This window comes from Alosa sapidissima, chromosome 1 (genome assembly GCF_018492685.1).
Source record: "Alosa sapidissima isolate fAloSap1 chromosome 1, fAloSap1.pri, whole genome shotgun sequence".
Classification (NCBI taxonomy): Eukaryota; Metazoa; Chordata; class Actinopteri; order Clupeiformes; family Clupeidae; genus Alosa; species Alosa sapidissima.
In genome coordinates this window covers 14,740,486-14,760,988 of record NC_055957.1, presented here as the reverse complement: position 1 = coordinate 14,760,988, position 20,503 = coordinate 14,740,486, and the positions used below count along the sequence as shown (strand labels likewise).

Genomic DNA, 20,503 nt, shown 5'->3' with positions numbered 1-20,503 from the left:
TTTGACACTGGTATATATCCTGATCAGGAACCTCAATGGCTTCTATATGTCATATTCCACAACACTCAACATAACTTCAAAAACAGTTCCTTTGACCATCCAGAGTCTGCAAGTGTTGGACTCTGTTGTCTACACTGCTGTGTATTTCTGTTCCCTGAGCTCCACAATGTCACTCAACCCTCCGACAAAAACTCTCTACTCACACTTACACCTTAAATGCAAATACTGGCATGCAGTCTGCAAGTGCTTTAAATGCCATTTCATTTAAAGGGACACCAGGCAAACCTGATGCTTTTTCTCTACGAAACTCCCCCTCGCTCGGTCTGAAGCTCTGTTCCTTTTCTTTGCGTCTTCCATCAAGGGTTTTCGCTGCTTTTATTTTTCGCTGCCATTATACATACGTTTGCAACAATCTCTAGCATTTCGTTAGCCTGACTCTGTGCTGTAAACTGATCCTGCTTCAGTCGGCGGGTACGATACACTGAACTTGCAAGCGGGATATTCTTCCTACAGGCAGTAGGGACGGCCGAGAGAGTCTTCATTCGCCCTGTAACGAGTCATTTAACCATATACCGACTTACGAAGATGAGTAATTAACACGAAAACGTTGCCTGGTGTACCTTTAAATGGCATCAAAGTCATGGTCCACACTTTCAAGAACATTTTGAAGAGTCTTTTAATCAGCATTAATCATAATCAAGGAGTTCACATGGTGCCATTTCGCAGCTGTTTTTGGTGATTGACATTATTTGATTATTAAAACAAGCTAAGATATTCATAATCATAACTATATCCGTTTGTATTAATTAGATATTTATCTATCTGTTTGTTTATTCATTCAACATTGTGGGGGCTCATCATTGTTAACAAATCAATTGATTTGAAGTAATTCACAAAAAAGGATTACTGAGCCCACAAGTGTGAGTAATATATACATCAAACATTCTTTTCACAAATACACAGGCAAATGAGAAGTCTTCCAAATTGTCAACATGTAAGTCACTTTGGATAAAAGTGTCTGCTAAATTAATACATGTGTAGGATATGTTGACATGCTCTTGTTCCCATTTAAGCCACTAGGAGGTGTCATGGTGCCAGTGGCATGTCAAACTAAAGTGTGTTCCCTGCAGGTCTCATATTGTCTGCTTCATCACACTGCTGCAGGCAGTGTTTCAACACAGGATGCCTCTCTCAGGTTGCTGGATGAGGATCTTTGTCATTGTAGTGGCAAATTGCATCGGTACAGTAGATCTTCACTTGCAGAGCGTTAAATGTGTAGAAATAGAAATGTGTAAGACAGAAATAATGTGATACATGCCAATGAACATTTCCCTGTTTTCCAGTTCCAGTGTGCAGAGGAGATTCTGTTCATCAAACGGAATCCAATGTGATCAGTACTGAAGGGGAGATGGTGACTCTCGCTTGTGCATATGAGACGGCAGGCAATCCTTATCTTCTCTGGTATAAACAGCAACCAAACAGTGTGCCCACTTACTTACTAGGCAGGGGCAAGTTTGGATCTGGCCATAACGGCACTGAGTTCAGTGAGAGATTCAACTGCACCTTCTCCTCCAGCTCTGTTCCTCTGACAATCAGGAATCTGCAAGTGTCTGACTCTGCTGTCTACTACTGTGCCCTGCAGCCCACAGTGAGAACAACACTGTACACACCCACACAAAAACCTATCTGACCAAACCTATCTCACAGTGCCCTCAGTATAGCTCTACTACAAATTAATGAATAAATTGTGCTATAAACTTCAATCAGCAGTTACTGTAGATATTCAATGTTTTTATACACAGTAAAGCTGAATATTGTAGGTGTTAGGGAATAGTTAGGTAATTCATCCAACTATACTGTGAGAAAGATACTGATTAGAAATAATTATTCCACATGAGAAAAAAGTAATTTTCTTCTCGTAACATGATGTTTTAAACAGTACATATCAGAGTGCAGAGTGATTCGTTCCATTATGATCACTGTCATAAGAGCTCTCCAATCAGCATCCTCTGCTGCTGACTCTGCTACTGTATGAGGGCATTGACTGGAGGAGGAGCATAGAAGACACATTTTGTCTCCTCAGTCACCCTGTAGGCCTTGCAAATATATTTGAAGGGTTCAGTTCAAGCTGTATTTGTTTTCTGGAGATGACGTTAACAATGCTACTCTACAGAGTTCTTTGGCTCAGCATCCTAACAGGTATCATATAAATGGGCAATATTCCAGTAAATATTACAGGGTTCTGCATTTTGACACAGTTATATATAATAACATTACATTATTTATATAACATAATAACAATTAAAATGATCTGACCAAATAATATTTGAAACTATTTGAAACATTTCAAATATATGTTTTCTTTTTGTTTTTTTTAAAGGTGTTTGCACAGGACAGAAAATTACTTCAGACAGAACTGAAGTGTTCCCAGAGGAAGGAGTGAATGTTAGCTTGTCCTGTAGCTACTCCTCTGCAGATTCTCTCCAGTGGTATGTCCAGTATCCCAGATCAGCTCCACAGTTCCTCCTGCTTGTGCTGCACTCCACTGGGAAAGACCCGAGCCCAGGCAAACATCCTCGCCTGATGGGGAAACTAAACCAAGAGAAAACTCAAGTGTTTCTGCAGATCTCCTCTGTTCAAGTCTCTGACTCTGCACTGTACTACTGTGCTCTGACGCCCACGGTGACACGAAACCACAGACTGCAATACAAAAACCTGACTGACAGCGAGGGATTGTATTGCTCTGTTGTCTGAAATGCAGGGACAAGGAACTCTAACTAAAAACAATTAATTTCTCCTATAGAATTACAGTAAACAAATCTTAAGGGGCCATATACTGTATCTACAAATGTCTTTTATGCAAACAATAACTCATAACTCTATGATCAACAATGCATGTGTGATCACTCCATTAATTTGTTAATTCATCATGTTCATAATAATAATAACACCAAGGTAACAAAAACCCAATAACATTTTAGAGGCATATAACAATTAAATCTGTATGACAGACTAAATTAAAATTAAAACATGCGGATGAATCAAAATATAAAATGTTCTTTAATCTGTTTCCAGACCACGTTATCCATATACCTACTGTACATGCATTTTATATCATGTGAAATAATATCTCTTTTCATCTTCTAGTGTGAAATGTGGGAATGAAAATCAGCTCCTCGGCATCTCATCAGTACTGTGAGTCAAAAACAGACTTCAGCTGTAGATCCTCGTCTGTCTTCAAAGGTACTGACTACAAGGTAGCCAACTCACCAAACCTTTTTTCTCAGCAAAGTTTCAGTCTATATTTCACATTTCATATTCACATAGAAAACACAGCTGCACTTGGACTGCAATATGACTGGGAACCAGGGTGGGGCGACATTTCAACACTACATGTTGATTAGATGCTGTCAGATTTGGTTCCGAGGACACAAGTTGCCTATTGTCAGGGGGGGTCAGTGTTTGTACCAGATCAGTGTTTGCATATTTAACATGTTTAACACTGCATTTCAGTCGTTGCTTTTACCTTACCAAAAGCCTACGCATGCCAGTTATGTATCCACCAGAAACTGCAGCCTACTTCCAAAACTCCAAAGCTTCTGTCATTTGGTTCCGAGGACACAAGTTGCCTATTGTGTATCAACAACACTCGATAACAGTTTATGTGATGTGTTAATCAATTAAATTCCCAGCAATTTGACAACAGCCAGTTGTAAGGATATATATTAGCTTAACATTAGAACACATTTGTTTGGCTATAGCCAAATTACAAATGTCTGTATCCTGTTTTGTTATAGTACCAATGATAATAGTTTATATATATATATATATATTAAGGAGGATAAAATAGACTACAATGCAAAAAGTGCACAGTGCACAGATTAGATGAATTGCGCCGGTTGGCTTCTAATGGGTTAGAGTTTGTTTGGAGTGTTATGTACAAAAAATGCTGAGTCATCGATCTGAGTTTGTTTAGAAGGCTGAAAGGGACCAAGTGTGAAAACACCCTGAGTCAGAGGAAAGTAAAAAATCAGCCGGTAAAGTCATTAATTAATGTCATTAAATATTTTTTTTTGGCTGGTCCTTTACACAACAATAACCACAGTGGATGGGGCGGAGTCAGGAAATGTGTGTGTGTAAAGAAGGTGTGGAGATGCTTGCAGTCACTCTGTCAGTGCTGGCTAATCATGATGGTACTTGGTGCATTCCTGCTCTTATCTCTCTTAATAAGTAAGATCTTTGAGTATTACCATTTATATTTGTCACATAAGGAAGTAAAATCTAGGCGTAATATAATAATGCATGCACAGTTAAGTATATACTCAAGTTATCTAGTTATCTCAAATCATCTAGAATCCATCACAGAAGCAGAAATATCCATCTTCACATGCTCTTCATCTCTTTCTTCATCATTCACAGGAGAATCTGTTGGGAATACTATAACACTCTCTCATTCCTCAGTGGTCATCAATGAGGGAGAAAGTGTCACTTTCTCCTGTAACTACAGCAGTAGTGATGTCAGTAACTTGCAGTGGTATCGGCAATATCCCAACTCTATCCCAGAGTTCCTCTACTACATATATGAGGCTGGTACCACTTCAGACCCAGTTCCCCGTCTGACTCCCTCCATAAAGACAGAGGAAAAGCGTGTGTTTCTGGAGCTCTCCTCTGCAGAGGCGTCTGACTCTGCTGTGTACTACTGCGCCCTGGTGCCCACAGTGACAGGAACTCAGACTCTGCTGTACAAAAACCTCTCAGATGTGCAGGAGGAGGGAGATTCAACATGTCCCCTTCACAGACAGTACATCCATTTATACACTCTGACTATTAATCCAGTCTGTTCTGTATTTATCAATTATAATACTGTGAAAGAAATTCATTTAATTTTAAATATATTTAGATGGAATATGCATATAATACATATAATAAAATGAACATAAATTAGTATCTGTGAATGTATCCGCAGTGCTCTTTTTATACCCAAAAATGATTCCAGTTGAAATATATTAGGCAGAATTCGTTTTAAATGAGAAAAGTATCAGCCGGTAAAGTCATTCATTGATATCATTAAAACACTTTTACACAACAATAACCACAGTGGATGGGGCGGAGTCAGGAAATGTATGTGTGTAAAGAAGGTGTCGAGATGCTTGCAGTCACTCTGTCAGTGCTGGCCAGTCATGATGGTACTACGTGCATTCCTGCTCTTGTCTCTCTTAATAGGTAAGATCTTTAGATGTTGTATATAATAGGCGTTTTATCATAATGCATGTATAGTTAAGTATATCAACAAGGTATAGTATATTAGAATGAAATGTACTGTAGAGTCCATCATAGAGGCATGTTTCAGTGATATCCAGATGAATTTGTGCTTGTCTAAATTTTACCTCCATTTAAAAGAACTGGCATCTTCACATGTTCTTCATCTCTTTGTTCATTATTCACAGGAGAATCTGTTGGGAATACTATAACACCCTCGCATTCTTCACTGATCGTCATCGAGGAAGAAGCTGTTACTTTCTCCTGTAACTACAGTGGTAGTGTCACTAACTTGCAATGGTATCGGCAGTATCCCAACTCCATCCCAGAGTTCCTCTACTACATATATGTGGCTGGTACCACTTCAGACCCAGTTCCCCGCCTGACTCCCTCCATAAAGACAGAGGAAAAGCGTGTGTTTCTGGAGCTCTCCTCTGCAGAGGCGTCTGACTCTGCTGTGTACTACTGCGCCCTGAGGCCCACAGTGACAGGAACTCTGACTCTGCTGTACAAAATCCTCTCAGATGTGCAGGAGGAGGGAGATTCAACATGTCCCCTTCACAGACAGTACATTCATTTATACACTCTGACTATTAATCCAGTCTGCTGATACAGATTTGAATTCATCATCATTTTACTGATCTGTATTTATCATGTGAATTATAATACTCTTAAAGAAATGCATTAATTTGTACATAGCTTCAAATAAAATATGCACCTATAATACATAAAAAAATTATATTTACACAATTAAAAAAATATGTATTTTGAAAATTGAGTTAAATAATGGGCTTCAACCGTTAATGTATAAAGATAATTTAACGTGTATGTATATACTAAGTTATATGCAATATATTATATATTTATATACGTATGACACTGCCGTTAGAAAGTCACAATAAATAAATTTCCACTCCACTCCTTTATAGACAGAATACCAGATGAGATCAGTTGCATTGCTTTTTTTTTTACATTTTTACATTTAGATTACATTTTGTCCTTACATAAATGTGAACGGGTTCTCCAATGTTTTATCAGTTAGCCTTTTAAACTGGTATCAGATAAGTAAACAGAATGTAGCCTACCTTTGAAACATTGGATGAATGGGTGCTGATAATTGGCAATGCAGATATTGCATTAAAGATCCATTTCTTTCTACAAGTAATTTTCAACATTAATGATGAAAACAAGGACATTTCTAAGTGACTCCAAACGTTTGAATGGTAGTGTATGTATATTTGAAATGCATAGCCAAAAATTCAACTGAATATCACCATTATTCATGGTTGCCAATCCCTGTAAGCATCCCTTTTCTCATAACAATACTCTAGTGATTAGAGTCTAATTTACATGTAATGCATGACATGTCATGTCACCATGACACCAGGAGGAGGCGCTCAATGCTTTAGATTAAGACCATGAAACCCAGAGGAGGTTACAGCAGATCCACCCCTCATGCGCCACTGTATGTGTGAGCTGTCAGTCTTTGTCTCGAAGAAACAATTACAGAATGGCTTCCCTCTGTGCTACGATAATTTATATTATCACCTGGAAAAAAGAAAGCTGTACAACAAACTTAAACAAACTGGCAACCGGGTGATAAGCGGGATAACGACCTTTGCGGGTCTCGGCGGCCGTTATCCCTTACATGTATGACTTAACTGATAGGCCTCTTTTCCAACTAGTACATGCATGCTTGTTGTGTGTTGTTTGTGTGTGTGTTTTGTGGGGGGGGAAATATACATATTGAGACCATGGGTGTCATCAGGCCATTCTGCCTGGGTTTCAATGCGGAATATTTAACATAAGTAATGCTCTGAATGTAATTTTAAAAGTAGACTGAAAAAGCCTATTGTTTTGTGACACAGCTTAACACTGGTCTCTGTCTAAACTGTTTAGAATGTCCATAACATATTGAAGTGCAATCTAATAAATCTACAAACATAAAACACATACTCAGTTTTCATGCGTGCAGGACATAAAAGAAAATCAGATAAAAAGAACTCTAACAAATCTACATCATACCTTTTTCATGTGCACGGGAGAGAGAGGGTGCACAGTTCTTTTATGATTGTTACAGTAGCTTCTGATTTCAGCTTGCTAATTCACTGAAAAAAATACTTATTGTTATGGATATAAGGAGCAATCTGAAGGAAAGGATTAGGGCAACGAAGAGCAGGACTAACAGTGGAGGACTCTCTTGTTGCTCTATCAGCAGATGGGAAGGACCTGAGCATGCCTTTGACTGTCTTTTCTAGGCTCACATGCTGGTGAGGGAGAACACTTCATCTAGCTAGATAGTTGAGCACAGTGATTCTATTCTCTGGTGAGAAGGCACACCATTTATAAAAGCAATAATTCTCCTGGCAGAGTTTTACAAAATGTGACAGCCATGTAATCATAAATAATAATACACACCTGGTACACCAGTGTGTGCTATGGCACAGTTTGAGAACCACTGCCTCCACTCACTGTTGGCTAATATGCTAAGCTGGAAATCAGGTCAGTATTAACAGTATGATGTCCACACAAAATAACATTTCTGTTTTTAACACAGCAAAGTGGTTTTTTTTCTAGTTTGTGGATAAACTATAGGCTATCCATGACAATTTCAAGCAGATGTCTGGATAATGGGTGAAGTAATGGTCAAGAGTCAAATGACAGGATGTCTTCTAAAGGCTTATTTTGCATGACCTTCAGCGAACCTTTAGAGAACATTCCCAAGATGTCGCATGTTTACTGCCATTACATTACCACACAGTCTGGTTAGGGAGATGAGTGGGTGGCTGTATTGACAATCCTGCATTGGGGCAGGGTGTTGGCTCAATATGCCACTGTCATGATGATAACAAAGAGCTATTCATTTTACATTCACTAATTAATATACAGTATATACCACTGCCCTCTGGGAGAAGATATAGGTCCATCAGGGCCAAAACCAGCAGGCTGGCCAACAGTCTTTACCCCCATGCAGGCAGGCTGCTTAATGGACAGTCTAACCCCCCACTCCCCATCGGACATTCCTCTGAAACATATGTCTCTGTCCATACACCCCCATTACCTGTGACCTGGACTTTGCATTGCTGCAAAAACACTCCAACAACCTTACCTGTATTAGATTTATTAATTATTGCACCAAGCACTTTACTGGACATAGCACTTTATGGGGTTTTCTAGGGGGTATTTATGGGGAGCTAAATTAAGTGCAAAGTAATGGGTGATTCATGAGGATGTAAATTGATATAAGGCAAATGGATGAACAACCTCAAACTATATGCCTGTCTGTTTTTGTTCTAACAACATTTCGTTGTTATCCTGTAACAAAGACAAATAAAAAACTGAACTGAACTGAACTGAACTACATGTATATATTTAGTTAATCAATTAGTCATGGTCATATTGTCTATGTTATTAAATTACTTATTCTCTGAATGAATGAGTGACTTATTAAATAATCAAATTTTCAGAAACAATGAAATAAATTGAAATACAAAATCTAAAACAATTAAATGAAATTGGCCTTCCAGTCCACGGCAAAATGTGAAGATTGAAAGGTTGAGAATGGCAATGGTATTTGCTAGTTGATACTTAATCCTACTACAGAGGAGTAAGCCAATTTTGAGAGCAGCTACACTGGCCTAATATAGAAAATGATCCATCACCATTTTGTTTTGTTTTTTTTGCATTTAGATACCCTCCACAGTGAATTGATTGAGTCTAAATTAAATTTCAGAGCAGAAACTTGTGTGAGAAATCTCTACCATAAAGCAGAGTGGTTCATCTTCTCATCTGAAGGCAGAGCTTTCAGTACATTAAATGATTCGCTATTAAGGTGACCTGCTATGGACAGACCACCTTAATGTCAATAAGCATGTCAACAAATAATGCTGATTTACAGAGTTACGGAGGTGAGATCGATGATAAAAAAAGAAAGAAAGCCCGACTGAAATTTCTGACAAAGGCCCACCCATTTACATGAGAGGTGTGTCCCTATGTTAGCCCATTTGAACACTAAAGGTGGTACTCTGTACAATATAGCTGAAGCACAGTGTATTCCCACCATAACACAGCCTCCGCAGTAAAGAGAAACTATTATTTTTACTGAAAGTTCATTATGATTATTCTTTATCTGCTTCTACACGTAGGTAATGCTCATGTGTGTTACATCTATATATTTAATTGACAACCAAGAGCAGATATGAGTATATGTGGGCTTTTTTTTAACGGTAGGCTTATGTCCTATACCATGGATCTCCAGGGACTGACTGACCTGTGTTTCTGTTTATTTTGGCACCAGCTCTGGCCTGTGAGTTTCAATGCAGGAATGGAGTGTGTAAAATGAGGAGTGATGTTTGTGATGGTTATGATGATTGCGGGGACAACAGTGACGAAGAAAATTGTTTCTGTAAGTATATAAATATAGAATACCACAACCCTCCCAAACTAAACCTGTAAAGGAAGGTTTTTTTAGCCTCCTTGTGTATTCACTGGGATCACCCCATCAGTCTGTCATCATTGGGGGATCATTTCTATAGTGTTAATGGTATGACAACACATACCATAGAAGCTGCATATCTGCTGTTCTAAATGTGGAAGTTTATAACCTGGAAGGATATTAACAATAATTAAATATGTAATTTACATTACTGGCCATTGTTTTTTTTTTTTTTCAACAGATATCATCAATCCAGTGGAACAACACATTCTCACTGATGAAGAGAAATCAGTTACACTGAGATGCTCATATGACACAAATGCTACACGGGTGATTCTTTACTGGTACAGGCAATATCCTGATCAAGCTCCTCAGTTTTTACTGAGGAAAGGGGCAAGACACTACGATGGAGAATACGACTATAACCCTACATCACACACATCAACTGCATCAGAAGCATCAACTGAACTCCATATTAAAAACCCAACTCTGGCACACACAGCTGTCTACTACTGTGCTCTGAGGGTAGCCCAGTGATACAAAGACTCTGACATGCTGTACAAAAACTTGAACAGAAAAACTTACTTTGAAATCAGGGAGATAAAATAAATTCACCACAGTTACATCTGCCAACTTTGTGGTCTGCCAAATTCTGTATTCAAGGGGATGCTGTGGTCATTTGCACCTGTTAGATTATTTTAAGTTGTTTATCAGGAAGTGGTTTTAATCATTCTCAAAGCAAAGTCGTTAAGTTAAGATGACAATGTTACAACTATTAACTTGGGGCACAGAGGCTATCAGATCATTTAGCAGGTGGTGTTCAAGATTTACACTAATGGACTTAATTTAGTTTTCATTTCACAAGCCTAGCTTTCAGAGTGTTTTGTATGCACATGTAGTCATTGTGATGGAGGGGGTGGAGTGAGGAGAGCAAAGGGAGTAGCTGAAGGGAAACTGAAGCAGGAAACATTCAACTTTCCACTGTAAGGCTCACATTCTCTCATTCTGCCAGTAGGCTGTACAGTAGCTCAGCTGTCAAGGAACTCAGGATATTCCTTGTCTCGTCACCCTCGCTAGGTAGGTTAACTGGAATATGTATCGTAACATTGTTTCAGCCCATAAACAGTCTTGGCATATTTTGGCTGTGCATTTTCTTTGTCTTCCTTTGTATCAGTGGAAAGTCTGTACACTGTATTCTCTTTGTCCATCACTTTGTCCATAAGAAGAGAACCTGTTGGAAATGCCACAACACATCTTGTTCTTCAGTGATAATCAGTGAGAGAGATGCCACTTCCTCCTGTGACTACAGTGGTGCTGTCAATACATTACAGTGATATCGGTAGATTTCCAACTTTATCTCATATGAGACAATAATATAATGTAAATGCAAATGTAAATCAGGTTAGGCCAAGTATATTTGTTTCATGGCCATTATAATTGATTTTATCATATACAGTACATAATTGAATTTCTACAATATTGAAAAATGAAAACCGTAAATACAGCTTATATATTCATCATCATCATGAACAATTTCCTTTTCTCTATAATTATTTCAAAATATAATATCGTATAATATGTACCCCAGTTTGAGCATTGTCAGCTTGTCAAAAATCTACCCAGATTAAAATAATCTGCAAAAATCAATTTCTATGACATTTAGTTTTCATGTGCTGATCTGAAAACACCTCTACTCTACTCAAGACTGCCATCATGTGGGTTATGAGGGGTTAAGCATTTGCACTACATGACAGATTCATACCACACCATGGCTCTCCAAGGTTGCAGCTTCAGTTAACCCTTTCATGCAGCTACTCAAATCCACAGTCTTTACAGTGGTATCGCCAGCATCCAAACTCAGCTCCTCAGCATCTTCTCAGCATTTACGCTGTTGGGAAGAATCAGACATTGATGTGGACCCACATCTGTCTGCAAGAATGACTAAAGACAAACTCTATCTGCACATCTCGTCTGCTGAACTCTCAGACTCTGCTCTCTACTACTGTGCCCTGAGGCCCACAGCGACTGACAAACACACATCCTCATACAAAAACCTGCCCGTTCTAAATGTGACCTTAAAGGAGAATTCCGGTGTGATATTGACCTAAAGTGTATCGAAACATGATACCGAGTGTGAACGTATGTCTCATAGCCCATCTCGGCTTGTCCCCTGCACTCCAAAATCTGGCGCTAGTTAGCCGATGCTACCAACATCTTTTTCAATAGTGGTGCTTCGGCATCGGGCTAGCCATGCAAATAAATCACTGTTTTACACCCATTTACGAGGCTCAATGTATCTCCACACTTCATTGGTAGACTTCCGAGGGCCCTGACATTTAAAACGAGACATTGAGAACTTTGAAAAAGCACTGGTAGTTTACTTACAAGACGATTTATACAGACAGTATCTTCACGAAGTTTAGCGTTTGCAGCCATCTTGAATTTAGTCACGATAAGTCGAGCAACGAGTAAGAATGAACAGCTATGATAAGGGATCAGATTCCAAAAATAATTCAGTGGAAATGCATGGATTCCAGTTGCTGCTACTGGAAGAAACTGGAATCCATGCATTTCCACTGAATTATTTTTGGAATCTGATCCCTTATCATACCTGTTCATTCTTACTAGTTGCTCGACTTATCGTGACTAAATTCAAGATGGCTGCAAACGTTAAACTTCGTGAAGATACTGTCTGTATAAATCGTCTTGTAAGTAAACTACCAGTGCTTTTTCAAAGTTCTCAATGTCTCGTTTTAAATGTCAGGGCCCTAGGAAGTCTACCAATGAAGTGTGGAGATACATTGAGCCTCGTAAATGGGTGTAAAACAGTGATTTATTTGCATGGCTAGCCCGATGCCGAAGCACCACTACTGAAAAAGTTGTTGGTAGCATCGGCTAACTAGCGCCAGATTTTGGAGTGCAGGGGACAAGTCGAGATGGGCTATGAGACATACGTTCACACTCGGTATCATGTTTCAATACACTTTAGGTCAATATCACACCGGAATTCTCCTTTAAGTTTTATTTATAGAGCTTATTACAATTTCCTCAATCATACACAATTATTGTGGTTTCCTAATGGTATCACATATCTGCAATTTGTATCAATGATATGGATGGCCATGCATGCAAATGCAAAACATACAAATGTTCATTTTATTTTATTTTGAGATTTCACAGAAAAAATCATACTTAATGTTAATTAACACCTAAAGCTGTCTCATTGGAATGTGGTTCTTCAACCTGAATCTTTCTTAATCTCGTTTATAATTAGTTACTCTATTGACAGACTAAAACATTGTTTTTCTTTCTGACATATGAAAGCATCTTTCATAGTAACCACAGCTGACCAAAAAAAGAGGGACACTCCATACACTCTATGCATGTCCATGCACTTCCTACAAACAACCTCATATTAAATGACCCATTATGTGACCTAACATTACAAAAGGACTTGAGGGGCACACAGAGACACTTTAGACTGAACTGATGATTAATCACAAACTTCAGCCATGACACACTGGATTAGGATTTCACTTGAGATTGTACTCTTGCCACAGTATACATTATGAAGAGAAATGAACAGAACATATTTCTGCATTCTGGCAGAAAGTATTGGTAGACACTCTTCAGTGAATCTCACCAGAGAAAGCTGTTTTATGTCATCATGGTGCCATCTAGTGGAATGGTGGTGTATGGCAGATATTCTTTACTGAATATCTGTCTGTGGCCTTAAACCAAATCATTAGGTCTCACACACACATACACACACACACACACACACAGGTGCACACATCACCTTATTCTGCTGAAAGTGTACAAAAACAGCAGTATTTCAACTGTTGAAAAGATTAGTCTCAATGGGGGTGTGTACAACTGTACAGACATGTGAGAAGGAGGAGTCTTACAGCTGTGTTTGGGTACTCATGAAGAACAACTGAAGAGTTGTCATGTGTGGACTCTGTTACTGATTCTATTACACACAATTATGACCATGTGCAGCCTTCTCATTCTGCTTTTCACACTGATAGGTTGGTTTATTTCAGTTTTGAAAATAAAAAATAAGTCAGACTCAAAAATTATGAAACACAAGTCTGTATGTTTTAAGTATTTTTAAAAAGATCTTTTTTTTTTCTTTTTAGGTGACAGTTTTCAAGCTGACATCACTTCAACCTCTACAGAACTTCTTGTCTCAGAGGGTGAAACAGCTTCTCTCTCCTGCACATACAGTGTTGCTGTGAACAATCTGCAATGGTATCGCCAGAATCCAGGATCTAAACCAGAATTCATCATCATGTTGTTTGAATCCAACAGTGATCCAGTGAAATCAACTCCTCCTCATCCTCGTGCCTCTGGTAAAGTGGACAAAGGCTCTAAACAGGTTCATCTGAATATCTCATCTGCTGAAGTCTCAGACTCTGCTGTCTACTACTGCGCTCTGAGGCCCACAGTGACAGGAAACCCTACAACACTGTACAAAAACTAAATTACATGAATTCTATGTGAGCGTACTGTAAGCAAAGTGTAGCCGGAATGGACTGCTCACATAATTATGACCGCCGCGCAGCGAAGCATGGCCAAATTTCCGTCAAGGATTCCCGGGACACTGAAAGACCGGGTTGCACAAAACTTGGTGGTCATGTAGCCCCACAAGGATAGCATGGAACCATTGTTTTTCGTTTTGATCTGTGTACCCCCCCCTCGCTGGACTGGACCCCCCGAAAGGAGGGTAGGGCGGACACAGTTTTCTGTGAATATCTCGAGAACCGTAGGGTTTAGGAGGACCACCTTTTTTTTGTATGTTGATCTTAAGGGGCCATGTAGCCATTCCATAACCACTCATTTCATGTATAGCTCCACCTAGTTAAAAACGAAAAAGTAAAAATGAGGTGTTGTAATCGCAGGTATCTGTGACCTAACATGGTCAAAACTGCATGAAATTGGAAGTGTAGGATCAGTATGATACCCTCTGAATGCACGCCAAGTTTCGTGGAATTCCGTTCATGGGGGGCCATACAATAAATTAATTTATGTTACTGTACACCAACTGGCCTGTAGGTGGCCGGACACAGTTTTCTGTGAATATCTCGAGAACCGTAGGGTTTAGGAGGACCACCTTTTTTTGTATGTTGGTCTTAAGGGTCATGTCAACCCATCCCATTACCACTCAATTCATGTATAGCGCCACCTAGTTAAAAATGAAAAAAAAAAAATTAGGTGTTGTAATCACAATATCTCTGGCTGACATGGTCAAAACTGCACGAAATTCAAAAGGGTAGGATCATTATGACACCCTCTGAATGCATGCCAAGTTTCGTGGATTTTCGTTCATGGGGGACCATACAATAAATGAATTTATGTGTACATTTAGTGACCATACACCAACAGAGTTTTCTGTGAATATCTTGAGAACCGTAGGGGCTAGGATGACCAATTTTTTGCATATGTTTGCCTCCAGGGGTCATGTTAACCCATTCCATATCCACATATGTGCATAAACAGATGTATTTTACATGTGAAATCTATGAACTAATCATGTTTTGGTTAGTACTTGGATAAGAAACCTCCTTGGAAGAGTAGGTTCCTGCTGGAAGTAGAACATCAATCCCAATGTCCTATTGCAGTGACAGGGACACTGTACTGCAGATGTTTTCCTTTGCATGAATGTTAAATTGAGGTCCTGACTCACCATGGTTGTTAAAGATCCCATGGCACTTACTTAAAGAGTAGGTGGTTCCCTGATTTGCTTTATTTATGTACACATACATAAAGACACACACACATGAAAACGCACACACACACAAAGACACGTTAACACACACACACTACACATGCACACACACACATACATGCACACACACGACACGCACAAACATGCACACAAACACATAAACACACATACACACACACAACACGCACAAACACGCACACAAACACATAAACACACATACACACACACACACACATGCACCCATACAAACACACCTACATACACAAACATACAGTAAGCACACGAACACACACACACACACACACACACAAAAAAACACACACACAAAACACATATACACAAAAACAACCACACACTCTGCACACACTCAATTACAAACACACAAAAAAGGAACAAAGTAGGAAATGAACACAATTTGACAAGCGTGACTTATTTTTGTGTAAAAAAAAATGTGCTGGACTGGGTGGCAGTCATATTTTGTACATCTAGTTGTGTCTCTGTTGTGTCCAACAGGCCACTCACAACAAGTGTTTTGTCGTGACAAATACTAAAGAATACACTTTAATTCACAGTGATTGTGCTAAACCACATCCGATCACTCATCAACTCTTAACCTGTAAATATTCTTTTTTTCAAAATAAACATGTGGAAGTTATTATTGTGTCTCTTTGTACAGTACTCCATCTGACTGATTGACATTTCTTAGTCAGTGGAAAGAGTTTATGTTTGTGCAATATGCCATCTGGCTCAGATGGGTTTAGAATCAACCTCAGTATACACAAAATATAATGGACATACATTAGCATATGTGAAGTAATGGGTGTATTTTTCAAATCACTGTATTATTATATTGATCAATAAAGTTCTCTAAATTATGCTAAATACTCAAACCATCAGGGGCGGAGCTGAACAGACAGCATCACGGTGAGGTCAGGATAAAGTGTTTGAGAGTAAACAACTGAATCCAAGCAGACCTGCATATCACATGAACTCCACAATGTGCTCTACCATGATGAATGTGGTAACATTGCTAATGTTTTCAACCTTCTTGGGTAAGAACATTTTTATATTTTGCTGTAGTATTAGACAGCAGCCTTTATTAAGAAAATAGAATATAAATGAGTAAGAGCAACAGACAATATGCATACTGATATTTGTGCAAAACTCTCTCATTAAAGGTAAGAGTGTTGGAAACTCTATTACTCCAGTCACTACAGTCAAGCATGCAATAGAAGGAGAACATGTTGAGCTCTCCTGCAAGTACGATGGAACAGACTACAGTCTGCACTGGTATCACCAGTTCTCTTACTCAGTACCACGGTTTCTCATTCTGGAATATCGAGGCTACATAACCAATGCAACTCCTCCTGTTCCTGGGTTATCAATCAAACATGACAAGACAGCAAAGCAAGTTTCTCTGGAGATCTCATCTGCTGAAGTCTCAGACTCTGCTGTATACTACTGTGCCCTGCAGCCCACGGTGTCAGGAAACCCAGCTGCACTCAACAAAAACCCCCACAGCTAAGATCTTGAATAACAGAGTGCAATAACACCTAATTAAATATCATATTAACAATTGTTCTCAGTAAATCACAGTTGTCTGTCATAGAAAGCATACTATAGCTACCTATCGATATGAATGATCAAGTAGATGCTGTTATGTACATGTAGACAGTCAATTTTTGCAATTAATGTGTCAGTCATGGTATGATTTCTGAGGAGGAGCTTCCTTGTCCTGAAATGATCGTTGGTACATGTACACAGATGTCAGTGTGAGTCTGAGTTGGGATCAGCTGCCCAAGCTGCACTCTTTCCTGTGTTGTGAACTTTGCTGAGTTAATCATGCTTCTCTATGCAGTGCTATTCCATACCGGATCAGTGTTTGCATATTTACAGTAACATGTTTCATACACGTGTTTCAACACTGCATTTCGGTTGTTGCTTTTACCTTACCAAAAGCCTATGCCAGTTATATATCCACCAGCTGCCTACATGTACCTACAGCCTACTTCCAAAACTCCAAAGCTGCTGTCAGATTTGGTTCCGAGGACACAAGTTGCCTATTATGTATCAACAACACTCGATAACAGTTTATGTGATGTGTTAATCAATTAAATTCCCAGCAATTTGACAACAGCCCATTGTAATGTATATAACATTAGCATAACATTAGAACAGATTTGTTTGGAATGTCTGTATCCTGTTTTGTTATAGGCCCAATGATAATAGTTATATTTATATATATAAATGGCATGCCTTCTCTTTTGGCAATGGCAAGTCAAGGAGGATAAAATAGACTACAATGCAAAAAGTGCACAGTGCACAGATTAGATGAATTGCGCCGTGACCACCGGTTCACTTTTGATGGGTTGGAGTTTGTTTGGAGTGTTATGTACAACAATACAATACTGAGTCATCGATCTGAGTTTGTTTAGAAGGCTGAAAGAGACCACGTGTGAAAACACCCTGAGTCAAAGTAAAGTGTTTATGTGTTAGTGCACGACTAGCACCATCTGGCTCATATGGACCACAGTATAGTGTTAACATTAGCCCATTCATGTTTACAGAAATTATAACATGCATAGCATGTGTTTATGTATCTGCAGTGCTCTTTTAATACTCAATTATGGTTTCAGTTGAAATATATTATATAATTCAGTTAAATGATTAAGACATACGCTGGTAAAGCCATAAATGAATGATATACCACCTCCAGTGGATGGGGCGGTGTCAGGAAATTTGTGTGTGTAAAGAAGCTGTTGAGATGCTTGCAATCACTCTGTCAGTACAGGCCAGTCATGATGGTACTGGGTGTATTCCTGCTCTTGTCTCTCTTAATAGGTAAGATCTTTGAGTATTACCATTTTTATTTATAACCATAAGGAAGTATATAATCTAGGTGTTACATAATACAGTATGCACAGTTAAGTATATAATCAAATTATCTACAGTAGTTATCTCAAATCATCTAGACTCACAGAAGCATATACAGTATCAGAAATATCCATCTTCACATGCTCTTCATCTCTTTGTTCATCATTCACAGGAGAATCTGTTGGAAATGCCATAACATCATCTCATTCTTCACTTGTCGTCATTAAGGGAGAAACTGTCACTTTCTCTTGTAACTACAGCAGTAGTAATGTCAATAGTTTACAGTGGTATCGGCAGTATCCCAACTCCATCCCACAGTTCCTCTACTACATACTTGAAAGTAAGACCATTTCAGACCCAGTTCCCCGTCTGACTCCCTCCATAAAGACAGAGGAAAAGCGCGTGTTTCTGGAGCTCTCCTCTGCAGAGGCGTCTGACTCTGCTGTGTACTACTGCGCCCTGGTGCCCACAGTGACAGGAACTCAGACTCTGCTGTACAAAAACCTCTCAGATGTGCAGGAGGAGGGAGATTCAACATGTCCCCTTCACAGACAGTACATCCATTTTTACACTCTGGTTATTAATCCAGTCTGTTCTGTATCATGTGAATACTGTATACTGTGAATGAAATTCATTTCATTTTAAATATCTTTAGATGGAATATGCATATAATACATATAATAAAATGAACATAAATTGGTATCTGTCAATGTATCTGCAGTGCTCCTTTTATCCCCAATTATGATTCCAGTTGAAATATATTAGGTAGAATTAATTTTAAATGAGTAAAGCATCAGCCAGTAGTCATTAATTGATATCATTAAAACACTTTTACGCAACAATAACCACCTCCAGTGGATGGGGTGGAGTCAGGAAATGTATGTGTGAGTAAAGAAGGTGTCGAGATGCTTGCAGTCACTCTGTCAGTGCAGGCCAGTCATGATGGTACTACGTGCATTCCTGCTCTTGTCTCTCTTAATAGGTAAGATCTTTGTAGATGTTGTATATAATAGGCGTAATATTATAATGCATGTATAGTTAAGTATATAAACAAGGTATAGTATAGTATATTATAGTATAGTATAGTATAGTATAGTATGGACCCTTTCAAGAGAGTTCCATTATCAGCATCATAGTTGGCCCCACAAGACTTCCTTTTTAACATTCCATATGTTATTTTAATGCAGAGGAAGTAGATTGGGGCCCAAATAGAACGTTCAAGCATTGTTTTTGTTTTTATTGATGAAAGGGTCTATAGTATAGTATACTATAGTATAGTACAGTATAGTGTATTATAAGAATGATATCTACAGTCCATCATACAGTAGCATGTTTCAGTGATGTCCAGATGAATTTGTGTTTGTTTGAATTTTACCTCCATTTAAAAGGACTGGCATCTTCACATGCTCTTCATCTCTTTGTTCATCATTCACAGGAGAATCTGTTGGGGATACCATAACACCGTCGCATTCTTCACTGGTCGTCATAGAGGGAGAAAGTGCCACTTTCTCCTGTAACTACAGTGGTAGTGTCACTAACTTGCAGTGGTATCGGCAGTACCCCAACTCCATCCCAGAGTTCCTCTACCTCATATATGAGCATGGTTCCCCTTCAGGCTCAGTTCCCCGTCTGACTCCCTCTATAAAGACAGAGGAAAAGCGCGTGTTTCTGGAGCTCTCCTCTGCAGAGGCATCTGACTCTGCTGTGTACTACTGCGCCCTGGTGCCCACAGTGACAGGAACTCAGACTCTGCTGTACAAAAACCTCTCAGATGTGCAGGAGGAGGGAGATTCAACATGTCCCCTTCACAGACAGTACATCCATTTATACGCTCTGACTATTAATCCAGTCTGCTGATACAGATTTGAATTCATCAACATTTTACTGATCTGTATTTATCATGTGAATTATAAAACTCTTAAAGAAATGCATTTATTTTTACATAGCTTCAAATAAAGTATGCACATGTAATACATAAATAAAATAATATATATATATATACACAATTAAAAAAAATAATATATATATATATACACAATTACAAATATATATATTTTGGAAATTGATTTAGAAAATGAGCTTTAACACATAATTTAATGTGTATGTATATATCAAGTTATATGCATTATATTATATATTTATATACTGTACATATGACACTGTCATTAGAAAGTCACTAGAAAGAAATTCCCACTACACTCCAT

At 38.7% G+C, this 20,503-nt stretch overlaps 5 gene segments (V, D, J or C); all 5 read left to right on the top strand.

The window, feature by feature from the left end:
- Positions 1 to 1,182: 1,182 nt before the first annotated feature.
- Positions 1,183 to 1,690, top strand: LOC121723283. The segment is given in 2 exon segments: positions 1,183 to 1,240; positions 1,344 to 1,690. Coding segments are annotated over 2 exon segments (405 nt in total).
- A 300-nt stretch (positions 1,691 to 1,990) lies between these two features.
- Positions 1,991 to 2,754, top strand: LOC121723266. The segment is given in 2 exon segments: positions 1,991 to 2,199; positions 2,381 to 2,754. Coding segments are annotated over 2 exon segments (426 nt in total).
- A 1,431-nt stretch (positions 2,755 to 4,185) lies between these two features.
- LOC121715805 lies at positions 4,186 to 5,631 on the top strand. The segment is given in 3 exon segments: positions 4,186 to 4,230; positions 4,420 to 4,801; positions 5,448 to 5,631. Coding segments are annotated over 3 exon segments (507 nt in total).
- Positions 5,632 to 13,634: 8,003 nt separating this feature from the next.
- LOC121718208 lies at positions 13,635 to 14,230 on the top strand. The segment is given in 2 exon segments: positions 13,635 to 13,725; positions 13,837 to 14,230. Coding segments are annotated over 2 exon segments (387 nt in total).
- A 3,968-nt stretch (positions 14,231 to 18,198) lies between these two features.
- Positions 18,199 to 20,011, top strand: LOC121715732. The segment is given in 3 exon segments: positions 18,199 to 18,266; positions 18,472 to 18,853; positions 19,735 to 20,011. Coding segments are annotated over 3 exon segments (507 nt in total).
- Positions 20,012 to 20,503: the final 492 nt, after the last annotated feature.